Source organism: Solanum dulcamara, chromosome 9, assembly GCF_947179165.1.
Source record: "Solanum dulcamara chromosome 9, daSolDulc1.2, whole genome shotgun sequence".
NCBI lineage: Eukaryota > Viridiplantae > Streptophyta > Magnoliopsida > Solanales > Solanaceae > Solanum > Solanum dulcamara.
In genome coordinates, this window is record NC_077245.1 from 28972817 (window position 1) to 28988823 (window position 16007).

A 16007-nucleotide genomic window follows, 5' to 3' on the forward strand; every position below is an offset into this window, starting at 1 on the left:
TTAGAAGAAGAAGACGTATCCTTCTTCGACTTCTCCTTAACAACATTCAGATTCATCATTGTTAATTGATGTAATTGATCGTGCACTTGGTTGGATATGTTTTCAGCCCAACCATTGTCATCAGAACCATAAATACGATCAATGTTAACTATTTTTAATTGGGTAATACCAATGCTAAAAGAAGGAGAATCATCCATATGTATTCAGGACTTTGAATATACAAAAAAAAATATGAATTGTAAGTTGAAGAAAAAGAAAAACTACCTATTGAGGAAGTTGATATAGATTTATTAGAGAGAGAACTAATTTGAATTTCAAATTTGTAATTATCTGTCAAGATTGTGGGAGTGAAAATAGGAAGAAATTGAAAGGATGCAAAAAGTAAGAGGGAAACGTGAGTTTGGAGGAGAGAGAAGTATTGTATATGATAAATAAAAATGTGTAAATATTGTAGGTAATTTTTTCATTTTTTTCTATTTACAAAATTCATCGTCATTGCTGTCATTTTGAGGACTAATTTTACTTTGCTTGCCTTTTTCTGTTTTTACAATTTAATTTCTATTATAATTTTTAAAATATATATATTTTTGTAACTGTTGTCCAGAAAAAGAAATGTACCTTACTACTAAGCATAGATTCACTCTTAAAACAAAGGGTTTAAGAAATGTTTTCTGTTCTGACGAGAGCACTACTCCAAAACCCTAAACTCTTCACCTTCAACTTTCTTAAACACCAAAATCCTCTCGCATTCTCTCTAATGGCTACTGCTAACTCTTCGTCTTTCTCACCTGTATCGTCCCCTTCAAACCATGTTTCCCAAAAGCGAGTAGGTACCCACCATGGTAGCTTCCACTGTGATGAAGCTCTTGGATGCTTCATGATTCGTCTTACAAATAAGTACTGCAATGCTCAGATTGTACGTACTCGTGATACACAGGTAAGATATTTATAGCTTAAGTTGCATTTTTATAGTATTGGGGCATACGGAGGTGATGTGTTAGATGTGTATGATGAAATACTTGAATGAATGAAAGGTTTTGGAAACGCTTGATGCCGTGCTTGATGTTGGTGGAGTTTATGATCCTAGTCGAGACCGTTATGATCATCACCAAAAAGGGTTTGAAGAAGTCTTTGGACATGGATTTACTACTAAGCTTAGTAGTGCTGGTCTTGTTTACAAGGTAATGTCTTTCTGTTTGGAATTTCAATTGCGTTTGTCTAGTGTATGAATATTGTCACCTGGTCTTTTTTTTTTCGCATTTTAAGAAAAGATGAGGTTTGTAATAATTAATCCAATATTTCCTTTAAATTATAAAAGGATTAGCAAAATTGGTATAGACGATCTAATTTTGGAAATTTCACAGTTTTTTTGGGATGGAGGAGTACTCCCTGGTGGATCACTGAATTTGATAAATTTTAGCACTCTTTTAGAATTCTCTTGGCCTTCTTACACTGAACTTATATGATTTATATAGACTGATAGCAAGGACCTTTTTTGTGTTTATTTCTTCCTGTATTGAACCAACGCAAGGGGAGAGAGAGAAAGAGTCCCTTCACCGACACCCAATAGAATGGGAGAAGGGAAAAAATATATTTGTAGTGTTATATCTGTATTAGAGCTGAGCAGCAACTTACTCGTAACAGAAAAAGAGTTTGGTGACAGATCACTTTATCAAACAATGAGGTGGGTAACAAATTAATTAAACATCAAGCATCCTATGCATTGAGCCGAATGAATTACTATATTGGTAAGTAGAATTGCTTCAATTCCTTTACTTAACTATCGGGTTGGTTTTCATTTCCATGCAACACTCATGGACTAAGGTCCTCACTCTGACATTGCAATTATGAAGCAAATTGCTTATTTGCAAAGTAGATATCTGGGAGTTAAGGGGGACAGGGGCAAAAAAGTACATGACATTTAGGTGAGTGTCCTCAAGCATACACTTTCTTTTTAAGGAGATTGTTTGTTGAGTACGAGCTAAGCATTTTAATTGCAAATTAAAGTTGGTTCTTTTGCTAACTCTTAAGAAACTTTTGAGAGGAAACATTTAGGTGAGTGTCCTCAAGCATACACTTTCTTTTTAAGGAGATTGTTTGTTGAGTACGAGCTAAGCATTTTAATTGCAAATTAAAGTTGGTTCTTTTGCTAACTCTTAAGAAACTCTTGAGAGGAAACATTTAGGTGATTACTCATCCATCCTAAAAAAAAAGTGTAGCTGGGTTACTCATTTTGATCCTAAAACAGAAGGATTTTGCTATGTACATCACATCTGTTTCATGGGGGTTGAGAAAACAAGTAAGCTTAGGTAAGAGTCTGTTCTTCAAAATACCAGGAACTTATTGCAGCAGATAATCTGAATCTTTCTCCAAGAAGTATTTCTGTCCATGATTAATGATTTTGTGAAAACATCATTAGGCTGGAAAATGTACTTAGCCTACATTTCAGTCTGGTTTTATCCAAAAGACAAAAGTGTGTAGATCTTTTTGCTAGGAATGTTTGCCTTGATTTACTTGACCTGACAGGCTTGTTATGATGGATTCTCAGTATGTTACTTGGATTGTAGATTTGGATCTGTTTTTTCTGAATCCTGTAAGTGATTAGCCATCTTTCATACCTATTCATATGTTCAGATGACATATGCTTTATTTTTTTAATTTTTCTCAAGCTCTTAAAATTTTGTTTTGTCAGATTGATGATTGGCTGGATATACTTTATATCCTTTGAACTTATTTGAATTATAGATTTTGATGTCCTTATTCCGAGTCCTGTTATGTTCAGATGGCAGATGCTTTTGTAGTTTCTTTTCCTTGAGCTCTTAAACGTTTTTGTAGATTGATAATTGGCTTGATTTTAAGTTACCAGTTTCAAAAAAATAATAATTGGCTGGAAATATATTTTAAATCCTTAGAGCTTGGATTGTTGATTTGTTCTCTTCAATGCAAATCCTGTAGGTGACTAGCCACCCTTCGTACCAATTGGTATGTTCCGGAGGGAAATGCTTTAGTTATTTCATTTCCTTGAGCTTTTAAGAAAAAAATTGTCGGATTGATGATTGGCTAGATATATTTTAAATCCTTTGAATGTACAACAATTAATCTGTAGTGAGCTTAAATTCAACAAATGTTGCATATCCTAGTCACGACCTGATCGACTCTGCTGATGCATTATCTGTCTCATTTCCTTGAGTTCTTAAGAAAATATGTCAGATTGATGGTTGATTAGATATATATAACATCCAAGCTGGTCTGATTTGGCTGGAAAATCACTTCGATCTAGTTTATATTTGTTAAGTTCATATATACTTTTTAATTTCAATTTACTTGTCTTTTTCATGTTTCTTAGCATTTTGGAAAGGAGATCATTGCAAAGGAGCTCCAAGTTGATGAAGAACATCCGGACGTGCATAAGTTGTTTCTAGCTGTTTACAAGAGCTTCATGGAGGTGATTGTTGTGTCTGAGAAATGATAAATTTTTCTTGGATTCTTTTCATTTCCAGCTAGCTAATGTTTCTACTGAATCTATGTTGTGATTGGATTCTTATTTTTCTTTAGTAGTTGATACTATTACAAATATTTTCAAGTTTTACTTATTAAACTCTCGCATCCGGGAGCTAATTTCATGATATAATTTAAGGATCAAGCTAACATGTCTCCAATAGAAGTAAGCCTAATATTCTTGCCTACTGCGCACAGGCAATTGATGCAATCGATAATGGAATCAATCAGTACGATACGGACCAGCCACCAAGATATGTAAACAATACCCACTTGTCCCCACGAGTTGGAAAACTTAACTTGGACTGGACTGAACCAGATCAGTCTTCTGAAAGGGAAAATGAAGCTTTCCAACGTGCAATGGATTTAGCTGGCAGTGAGTTCTTGGATGTAAGACTTTCTCAAAAGAGCTAAAAAGTTTTCTCGTACTGTTGTCTTTGGCTTGTAATATGAAGTTTACCCGCATAATGGTTGGTTCTCAGATTATGCTCTTTTTGGCACCTGACGGTCTTTGGTCCATTGCACAATACATTTATCAGCTTGATTTTATTCTGGTAGATATAGGTTTTAAAATAAGCGTATGGTTCACTTTCTTTTTCCTGAGTTAACATGCTTGTTTATACACACAGAGTGTCCGCTATTATGCAAGATCATGGTTACCAGCGCATTCAATCGTATTGGAGTGCGTTTCTGCAAGGCACAAGATTGATCCTAGTGGAGAGATTGTAGTTTGGTCTACGTTTTGTCCAGTAAGTATTGAATACTTAGCCTGAAGGCTTTTTGCATCAGGTAGTGTGCACATCATTACAATTGTTTTGCTTATAGACTAATGGTCAAAAGTTTGACTTTTATGGCTAATGTAAATGAAGATTAGGAACTACATATTAGCCTTTTTTTCCTTATAAGAAAAACCTCTTAATCAATTTCCTTTCACAGTGACTAATATGCATGGACAAACTTTTTAAACGTCATATTAGCTTTTTTATGTCACTTGTATGCCTGAAAAAGTGGAGTTTCTCTAGTTTTACTCGAATCTGTTAATATTATGTACTTTCTAAAAATAACAGAGATCCTCCTGTATCTTTTTAAGTTGTAGATATTATAGTTCATTACTAGGAAGAACCCTTCTACTAGGTATTTCCTTCTAGTTTTTTTGTATTTCACTTTCACTTATAAACTAGGAATACATGGAAGATTTTGTGAAGAACCCAAGTCATGTATCAGTGGTAGTATGAGAGAGCGGAGAGGATAAGGATGATGGTGGATGGGATGGTGTCAACTTCATTCATTTCTTTAACATTTAGGGCTATTTGTGGATCCACTAGCCTAAGCCTACAAGGGCTCCTACTAGGATTCCTTTACCGAACCCCACCTCAAGCCTTATTCGGTGCTAAGTCAAATCCCACGGAATAATAATATCATAGAATCATAAACATACATATGCTTTGAGATATCAATTCATCATTCAGTGGATAGCTCATTAAAACTTGATGATTCAAATGTGAGAATTTTCCTTATCACATAGAATCCATTCTTTGGCTAAGAAGCCCTTTCATCATCATTCAATCATTCATTAAAGACCTTCACATTCGTAGTAAGTAAACCTTTGTAAACATTGGGTTAGAACCCCTTTCAATCGATTCAACATTCTTTAAAAGTCATGGTAAAACATGGTGAGTTTAGCCAATTCAACTTCAAATCATTTACATCAACACTAGCATGCATGAGAGTAATGGAATGTACCAATTAAACATATTTAAAACAACCCACCAATTCACTTTAAAACCCCTTTCATGCCTTCAAATAAGAACCTTTGATAAACCATCAATTCCATGAAATTAAGAGCCAATATAAGCTAAGATAGGTCGATAAACTTCAAATACGCAATAATCTATGCATTTGGAATCATGATATAAATACCCATAAAATTCACCATTTGAAATTGCGTAACTAACTTTAGAAAATACTTTGTCTTCATGGGTGGAAGAACCCATGAATGAGACCCACATACCTTAGGGAAAACAGCCCTAAAACAAGTTTGAGAATGGAGACTTGAAGACTTGGGCTGAAACCCTTGCTTTCCTTGGTGAAGAAGAAGATCTTGAGAGGATAGGGTTTTGAGTCTTAGAACTTTGTGTGAGAATAATGAGTTGGGAAAGACTTAGGGTCACTTAGATAAACTAGATTCAGTCCCCAAAATGACTTCACTTTAATACTAAAACGTAGGGAAAGACTAAAATACCCCTCTTAAAACTGGCTAAAACTGACCCTACGACTGGTCTGAGAAAGACCCTGAGAACTGACCCTCAGGACATCCTCTACGACACTTCTACGATTCGTAGAATTGACTCGTCCTGCGGTTCTGAGAAACCCCTGAGGACTGAGTCTCCGAAGTTTCTTGACGAGTTGTTTCTACGACTCGTCGTCTCTTCTACGAGTCGTAACACGGACTCGTAGACCCACTCCTTCCCTTAGCCGAATTGTCCACCTCAACCTCAGTTCTACGAGTCACTCCTACAACTCGTAGGAGTTTCTAGGACTCGTAGACTGAGTTCATTCAGTTCATTTTCCAAAAATTGTTCCTTCGTTTCGACTTTTCGCCTTACGGGGTCTTACAGATGGTGAAGTTGTTATTGGTGAAATCATATTACATGGGGTTAGCCGGAGAGGGGAATAGGAGGGATGTGTGGAATTAAATGTTGTGGAAGCATAGCACCAAAGAATAGCTTTCTTCACTTGGTGTGCCATGAGGGATGCTATATTGACTGCGAATAATCCAAGGAAGAGAACGGTAGTGAGCTAATATTCTGTGTAGAGGAAGTGGGGAAGACACTGAAGTGACCATATCCTATTACACTGCAAAATGACTATGCAGTTGCAGAATTTTGCATGTTCATCATCCGATCTTGCTGGGCAATATCAAGGACTGGAGGAGACAATCATGAGCAGGACACATAGAATGATGTAGATAGAAACACATCTTTTGAATTGTTTGGAATGAAGAAATGGATAGTTATTCCAGAATAACGAGATCCCATAAGTGGTATAGAAAGGTTCCCGTGTTTCATGTATTTTTAGGTGTAAAAGATGTTCCATATATGATAGGGTTGATTAGCCAGTCGCTCACTTCGTACCCACATGGTGTACTTAATTGATGAAATTGTTCGATTTGTAAAGAAAGAGAAAAATAATATTCACTGCTAGCCTGATTCCTTACTGAGAATACTTATTCTTGACCTTTCTGTTTAACAGTGGAAGCTTCATTTGTTTGAGCTGGAAGAAGAGATGAAGATTGATCCACCTATCAAATATGTTTTATATGAGGTGCCTGAATCCTTTTCTTTTTTCAATCTTTTTTCATTTGATATGCCACATTTAGTTTTTGTCTCATGTTTTTGTTTAAATTCTTCATTTTTGGGTTTCTTTTATGCGAGGAGTGGAAAAATAAGGAGCATGATTGGTAATAGTGTGGGGGTTGTCTTTTAGTTCACTTCTGGAAACTTGATCACCCATGAATACTTTCTGCTTGTATCAGTTGGTTAGACCGAATAAGTGGGCTTTCACATTAAATTGGTTCCTCAAGATCTGCCTTATTGTTAAATTTCAATGTCATATAAATGGCAAAATACTCAGGAATAATGTTGCTACACTTTCCCGTGTTTATTGTCTTAGAAGAGAGTAGCTAATAACCCTACAGCTTCTCGAGACATGGACCATTTCCCTGAATGAATTAAGTCTGTCATTGTTCTTTCTATATTTTACTAGAACATAAAGTGACATTGACCTCATGATCCGTAGGATGATAGGAGCAAAGGTTGGCGAGTGCAAGCTGTGGCTGTAGCTCCTGACAGATTTGAGAGCAGGGAAGCCCTTCCATCTCAGTGGCGAGGTTTAAGAGACGATGAACTCTCCAAGGAAACAGGAATTCCTGGTTGTGTTTTTGTCCATATGAGTGGGTTTATTGGAGGTAATCAAACTTATGAAGGAGCACTCGCAATGGCAAAAGCAGCTTTGAAGCTCTAGGCACAGAAATGATTTTATAAGCTGTTTTTTTCAGAAATTGAATCATCTCTTTGTGATTTAACATTATCGCTGTTCATGGCTTCAGGTTGTCATTTAAATAGCAAATTGGCGTTGAATTTACTAAAGGTTAAAAAAAACTATACAAGACCAGCCAGACAGTTTTGCATATTCTGAAGATATCTTTTTACTTTTACAGCCCATTGTTATGTTTGCAGTTGCAGTAAAAGAGAATAGATTTCATTGTTGTTCAAGAGCATTTTTTTGGTATTTTTGGTGTCTACAAGTTGGTCACAAAATCAGTTGTGCGGTTTGGGTCTAGTCATGATTCCAGAGAACTGTAATATGCATCGTTTTCCCTTCAAGGAAAATGTTTTACGGAAGGGGTAGCAATATTTTTGTTCCATTGATCGTACAGACTTAATTTGGTACGTGAGATGTTTAGTTTGAGTTTCCCAACATGGTGTGTTTAGGCTTTTAGTTAACATCGTCACATACCCACTATGGACACTCTTATTTAACATCATATCTAAAGCAATTGTTTTATGCTCAAACCCCTTTTTGGTGGCTTTCAGATTTAAACCTGGAGAAAGATTAGCTTAATATTCATCATTTTGCTCATGTTTTGTGTTTATCTTTCCACTTTACTTAATATTGTCAGGCTGGGCTGGAGATTGATTCGTGTTGTCTTCTCTGCTTGGTTTGAAATAGGCTGAATTCATTGATGCTTCCTAAAGTTGGCATCAATTTTCACTTAGATATCTTAAGTACGTTTTGTTCATTTTAAACACTTATAGTAGGGTTTCGTTGTGTCATTTTGAGTTTTGCTGTCTTGGCACATTATGTATTTTACATTTATTTTGAGCACATGAAAAGCTAAAATTTGACTATTTTTTGCTATTTTTTTCATTTAACTAAAAGAAAATAAAAATAGTTAAACATATATTCTTACCTTCTTCATCTTTCGTAATAAAATCTAGCAAACTTCATCACCACCGATCACCAAAAAATTCATCTCAACATTTTTATCATAATACTCGACAACCTCTCCATTATCAAGAACCAAAACAAAAGAAGCATATAAAAAACCTTTAATTATCACTTAGAAACCCCAAAATTTCATAACCCAAACAACCCACTACAACAACAAAAACATTTCAAAAAGAAGTACAAACCCTTAACATAAAAAATTGACAAAATTAATAGAATAAAAAAATTGGTGTTTTAATCTAATAAAAAATTAAATTGTATTAGAAAAAAAGAAGAAGAAACCTTTAACATTATCAAAGAATGAATTCGTCATTTTTTTTTCTTTACGTCTTTTTTCACATTTCCATTTTTAATTTTGTAACTTTTCTTTCAAATCTGTTTTTTTAATTGTTTTAAATCCATCTTTCTCCTCATCTCTTTTCTTCACAATTTCAAATCCTATTCAACCATCTTCAATAAATTTTTCTTCATATATATGCTGGCATCAATTCAAAAATGGAGATGGCGGAAGGACTGTGTGTCTGGAGAAGAAAAAAAGGTGGGGATGACGGAGATGGAGATAGTTCAACAAAGAGGAGACAGATAGGGGAAGGGGGTGTTGCAGTGAAATGACGAGGAAGCCATTAAGTTAGATGAGGAGGTATGAAAATTGTGAGAAGAAAAAGGATGATGTTGCTGTAATTTCTTTTCCTTTTTAATTATTGAAATGTATCATTCTTCTTCTTTTTTTGAAAAAAAAGTAATTAACTAAATAGTTTTAAGATTATTAAATTATAATTCACAATTATTTTTAATAATTATTTTTGATATATATATACCACATGTCTTCATTTAATTCGTCACTTTGATATGTCATCAGCAAGTGAATTAGACTCTCCTTAATACTTTTGCTGATTGTCAAAAAAGTATCAAAATGACACAACAAAATCCTACTATAGCTGTTTAAAATAAACAAAACGTACTTAAAATGTCTAACTGAAAATTGGTGCCAATTTTAGAATGTCACTAATGAGTTTAACCTTTGAAATATGTGATATTTAACAGAACTAGGAAAGAGAGTTTTGGTTGAGGTTTAAGCTCGGGGGGCCTATGCTAACAAATTTTGTTTAACTTTATTTGGGATTAGTTGGAGCTGTGGTTATATTTTTTGCAAAAAAAATTAGATTTTTAAAGATTTTTTTTTCTAAATATGGTTTAATATCACCCCATTTCTGAAAATTAATAAAATCACCCAATTTGATTAATTTACCTCAAACATATAATAAATTTGCTTTAAAAGAATAATATCTCAAAATAAATAGTCACATAATGTCATAGATTAGATGTCATATACAAGCTACTACATATTGCTACAATACTTTTCACTTTATTTGAAATATTTTAAGTTTGAGTTGAAGATGAAACTGTGTTTGTATAGTTTTTGCAAATAATATTTGGTTCTTTGAATGTACTTTTCCTAAAAAAAAGAACTTAAAATATAATTTAAATTATAAGAATAAAAAATTAGGGTAAAATTGAAAAAGAAAAATGTAGTGAAAGGTTTAAATGAATGATTGTACCAAGAAATATGTGTAACAAATTACTTGAAAATTTTAGACGAAAGTTAGAGGCGAAAGATAACTTTGAAACAAAAATTCTTATTGACGGGTTTATTATAGGAAAATTATTATGTAATCTTGTTGATGGATGACTTGGAATGAGCATGTCTCCCGGTCTACAAACAGTTAGAGGGCCTATTATATATAAAATTAAAGGTTTTTTGAGTCTAATTTTCATGAACATTAAACCGTCCGTCGATTAGACATAAGAATAAAATATTATGATCATTTTACCGCAAACTATCTGGAAAGAAAATGCATTCGGATTGGGTTTCAACTCTTTTAAGATTCATAAATTTTCAGATTTCTTGAGACATAAGGGGCCCAAGTTCAAAAGTTGTTCCTTGCGTTGGAGGTTTCACGAGGACGTCGTGGCTGTGTTTCCATCTTGAGGCAGATGGTGAAGATTGTGATTTTTTTAGCTATTGATTGAGGTAAAGATTCCTCGTTTCTCTCATAAAAATTTATGATTTTAAATTCGAGGAAGCAATTTTTACATCGGGTCCATGTTGGCATGTCATTTCGTAGATGCTACGCTCTTGTTCTTTCTCGGAGGTTTCAAGGCAGAATGTGAGGATTGGTACTGGCATTATTTTCATCCAGTAAATTTTCTTTTTAATGTTCCCATCATATTTTTAAGATATCATATTGATTTTTGTCGGTTATCTAGCCACAGGATGGTGATAGAAAGCCGTGGCTCCGACAACTTGTTAGTTATATTGAAATGTTGTGTGTAAGGAGGTCAGGACTAGGAGGTTGGTGTGCTTCTCTTCAGATTCGCGTATGATGATTGTCTGATTGAATGATGTAAAGTACGCCTTGTTATATTGCCTTAAGAGCTCACTGTTCTTCTGAGATGTTGATAGCTTCTTGTTTTTGTTTACTACCTGAAAACTGTAAGTTACCTGGGGAATTTACTTGGGGATTATTTCAGTAGAAAATTCCTACAAATTTTCAAGTGAAAATATGAAAATCCTAAATTCTAAATTTTTTTATATGCGGAAATATTTTCCCAGAAAAATTGGTAGGTAAATTTGGCGCCATTTTCGCAAAATTATTACCTAGGAAATTATTTGGGGCAAAATTTTGCAAGTACCATTTTCCTAGATTATTCGCAAGTAATGATTTTTTTGTTTGTCTATTTATAAGAAGATCCCTAAATAAACTTATTTGCAAACTTAGCTAGAAATAATTACTTTGAGAATTTATTTAGAAATAAGTTTATATGTAGTATTACCTAGGAATTCGTGTTCTACAAATATTATTGGGGATTTTTTTCTCGAGGATTTACTTAAGTTTTTTCTTACTTGAAGAATTATTTGGGAATTGTTGTGAATTTGGTTAGAGATTTTTGAGGGATTTACTTGGAAATATGCACTTGAATTTGTTTTTTGATATCTTGATAAATTTTTTTAAAAATAGATATAATTTAACTGGAAGTTTTCTATTGGAATCTAAGGTTTTTTTTTATTTGGAGTCTTTGAGAAATATTTCCTTAAGAATATATTTAACAAATTAAAAAATTATAAAAAAATGACAATTACATTAGAATAAATTTTATTGTTAAATATTTACTCTACTTTTAGGTTAAGTAAATTACTATACAATATATCAATCAAATACGGTGTTGGAACATTACCACAAATGCCATGACATTTTTCAATATTTTTAACTTATATATAATTAATATTTAATCTCACTAAAAATAAATGAAGCTATTTTATTTTTTTTGATTTGAAAGATACAAATCATTAAAATTATATGGCTAGTTATTTTTCAGAAGAGAAAAAAATGATTGTATATATTATTAAGGTGAAGTTTAATTACCCCTCGTTGATAGAATTGTATTAAATGAAAAATAAATAAATTTTACTAGCATATCCAATTGATATATCTTCTTTTACAGCATTAAAAATGATATAACTTCTCTATAGTATGTTATTAACTGATATTTATTTGCAAATATAATTAAGTATGTTAAAATATTTATTAAAAGATGAATTAAAATTATAAATAACACAAAAACCTAACAAGATATACTATCAATTATTGCTAACAACTTTCTTACACTTTAAACTTATAAAGTTATTTGTATTTCAATTATTTATTTATAAGAACTATGTATAATTTAATTTTTGTCTACGTTTAATATGATTAGTTATGGATTTTATCTCATAGGAAGGGTAAGCATAAAATTTGCATGATATGTTGGTTGGTAGCAAACTTTTGCCAAGATTTAAGAGTCAAATTATATGAATTTTAGTCAACATTTTAAGATATATTTTGTTATGATATTGATATGAAATGAATTTATAGTATTTTTTGTTTAATTTATGAATATCTAAATTATATTTTAAATATTTAATTAATTTAATATAACTTTAAAATTAATTAAATTAGAAGAAGACACCAAAAATTGGCGGTGTCACTGGTACATTTTGTTCTACACTGGAGGAAGACACCAAAAGTTTAGCATTTATGATGCTATGAGTAAGAACATTAGCATAATGAAATTTCAAGGAGCAATTACTTACGTTAAACTGGGTTCAATGGAAAAAATAAATAATTAGGAGATAATATAATTAATATTGTTTACAAGAATTTTTCTTAAAGATTAATTAAAATATCTTCTTGCGGCTTTACTTACCAAAAGATTTGTAAGAAAATTCCTTTTTTCTTAATTTTTATCAAAAAAAATTCTGGTATTTTTAATATGTTTTGCAAGAAAATTCGGAAGTAATTTACATGCAAAATTTAAATTCATAGGTAAATTACTTGGGGATTTTGAAATCTACGGAAAATAATTATCTACAAAAATTTTACCATCGGATTTTTTGATAGAAAAATCTCCAAGAAAATTTCCTTGAGAATTTTCATATTTAATCCCCAAGAAAATACTTATGTAATTCACAATTTTCTAGTACTGTTATTAGTTGTTGGTTGGTAGAGATTGTGATGTCATTTGTTGAATTAAAGTGGGCCGGTTGTTTGCCAACCTAATGTCTTATCGATTGACTATGAATCGTTCTTACAATCTTGTTGATTCTTGCATTTGTTGTGCTACGATTGATTGATTGAGCTTCAGTTGAAAGGTATGTTAAAGCTTCTTTTTTGCTTTTCTGGCATGACTCTGAAGGCCCAAACTTGTTATGGGTTATATTCATCGCTATCAACTTGTGGCCTTATACTATTGAGTTGGCTATCACAACATGTTATAGTGTCTAATAACAACCATCTATTTCTTACTTAGTAACCTCGAAAAATATGTTATGATTGTATTAAGGTTTCCTGTGATTATTTGCTATTGTTGTAATATTTTTATCAGCTGAATGCAATCTATGAGCTTGTTCTAGCACAAAAAACAATAACACTATAGGATTTTGGAGCCTACTGGTTGATTAATACATTGAGCATACTTGTTAGATAGATCATATCTATGAGGCGAGCGGACTGTACCTACGAAACAACAATTACATTTACCATAGAGTCTAAGTGGTGTATTGATTCACAGAGCCTAAAAATTCAAAAGATTCAATTCAGATAATCACTAGAGTCCAAGAAAGTGAGTCGGTAAAGGTATTTAGTGACAACTTGTGCTTGTTCGGGCTAATAGTGATTGTAACAATTACATTTACCATAGAGTCTAAGTGGTGTATTGATTCACAGAGCCTAAAAATTCAAAAGATTCAATTCAGATAATCACTAGAGTCCAAGAAAGTGAGTCGGTAAAGGTATTTAGTGACAACTTGTGCTTGTTCGGGCTAATAGTGATTGTGTGTTGTATGTTAATGAACGCTCAAATGTATCTCATACTTCAGAGCTATCACGATACGAGCCTAGGACCTAGACGTGACACGGTGATCGAAAACCCGAGGGATCCCAACCAAGCCATTTTAGCATACATAGCATACATAGCATACATAAGACAATTAAACATAATGAAATATGCGGAAGAAAACAACCCAACATAGATGTCAAAAGAGAAAGTAAAATCAACTCAATGTCCAAAATGGACTACACCCCTTTAATCGTCTAAACATGCCTCTAAGTCTATACTTGATGGGGGCTTAGGACAAGCTCCTAGATCCCCCAAATCACAGAAGAAAGTCAAAGTAATCAACATAAAAGAAAGTCCCATCCTCGATAAATGAGGACTCACCAATGACAACTTGAGAGTGCTAAGTTAACTCTAGCCACGAGTAGGATGAACGTGGTCGTCAGCTCCTACATTATGAGATAATGTGGATAAAATATGGGTTAGTACATATAAGGTACTAAGTATGTGAGATATTCATGGACAAAGAATAGAACATGAGCAATATGGCATAGTATGCATGACGAATCATAATGAGCATGAAACAACTTAAAAGCATTTGAAATATCATGAAAACTTATGGTCAATGCATCATAAACTTCATAGTAAAACTTACATCATTTCATAGAACTTGTGTGGGATATGACCTTTAACCAACAACTAAGACCATGCGAGCTATAACGTGGAATCTGATGTAACTCCTACACCGAGAAGAGAAAGACTACTTGAGAACAACTTTAACTTCAAGAGTTATATGTGGATCCACTAGCTAGGCCATAAAGGCAACATACAGAGAAAACGTAGTTTGGGACTTTAGATTGCTACTAGGATTCCCTTGGGTAACTAACTATGTTACCGAATCGAACCCCACCTAAAATTCCCCTCGATGCTTAGTCAATATTCTAACGGAATTCATTAGAAACATCAAAACATCATCGTTAACTTCATCATGGAAGTGATCATTAGAGCAGCTCATTAACTTTAGTGATTCACATGAATTTATAAATTTGGTGAGAATTGTCCGTATCATCCTCTAAACATGATTGTGTAAGAATTGTACTTATTACACCATAATAAATTTATTGGATCATCATCATCATTATAACTTTCATCACTCCATCATAAATCTCAACTTCATTCATAAAAGCTTTTCTTTGAAAATCATAGGACTTCATAATAAAAATTCATGTAACTCATCTTTGAACTTCATAATCATGATTGAAATAGCTTAATGCTTTGGCATTCATAATTCAACTTGAAATCATGCAATTAATATAAAAACATGCTTAGAATGATCATTAATAATAATTAAAAATAAAATTGAAATCATCCAATGAAATTAATCATAACTAAGGTTAGAAAACATTGGGAATCCATGGTTCTATCCCCACATACCTTGGTGAAATCAACCCAAAATTGAAGAAGAAACTTAATAAACTTGGAAACCTAACTTGTAATTTGTAGGAGAGTTTGAGAGAACCTTGATGGAATTTGATTGATCTTGCCTTAGATTTTTAGAAGAATGAATAAGAATAGGAGGAATTTTGAAGGGTTGGGTAGTTATAGGCTTGAACTTGACCATAATAGTGTCATTGAACCAAACTTGGCAAAAGACAATGTTACCCTTCATTAAAACTGAATTTGGACCTACGAGTTTGTTTCTACGATTCGTCCTCAAGTCTACGAATCGTAGACTTGAGTCATGCTGCAGGCCTGAGGAGATCTTGAGATTTGGGGTCTTTGATCTCTTCCTACGAGTCGTGGTTATGAATCATCAAAGTGATTATGAGTCATAGGCCCTAGTCGTCCTGCAGGTTCTAAAAACCTGCAAAATCCCTATCTCTGAAGTTTTGATATGAGTCAATATTATGAATCGTCAACAGGACTATGACTCGGCCAGTTGATTCCTTGGGCTTCTTCTGAGAAGGTTCCTAAAAAGTCTCCAGAGCTCCCTCTACGACTTGTTCCCTATGAGTCATAGGAGTATAAATGAGTCGTATGGGGAGTCATAGACTCAGAGACAGTCACACATGGAGGGATTTTTTTTGTTTCAACTTTTCAACTTTCGGGGTCTTACAAGAGCATAG

The 16007-nt window shown here is 33.2% G+C and overlaps 1 protein-coding gene across 1 annotated transcript; it reads left to right on the forward strand.

The window, feature by feature from the left end:
- Positions 1 to 622: 622 nt before the first annotated feature.
- LOC129903244 (uncharacterized) lies at positions 623 to 7687 on the forward strand. The gene is made up of 7 exons (XM_055978749.1): positions 623 to 937; positions 1035 to 1181; positions 3347 to 3445; positions 3697 to 3888; positions 4128 to 4247; positions 6751 to 6822; positions 7297 to 7687. The coding sequence occupies exons 1-7, from the start codon at positions 665 to 667 to the stop codon at positions 7519 to 7521; spliced, it is 1128 nt and encodes a 375-aa protein (XP_055834724.1). The 5' UTR covers positions 623 to 664; the 3' UTR covers positions 7522 to 7687.
- The last annotated feature ends 8320 nt before the right edge of the window (positions 7688 to 16007 follow it).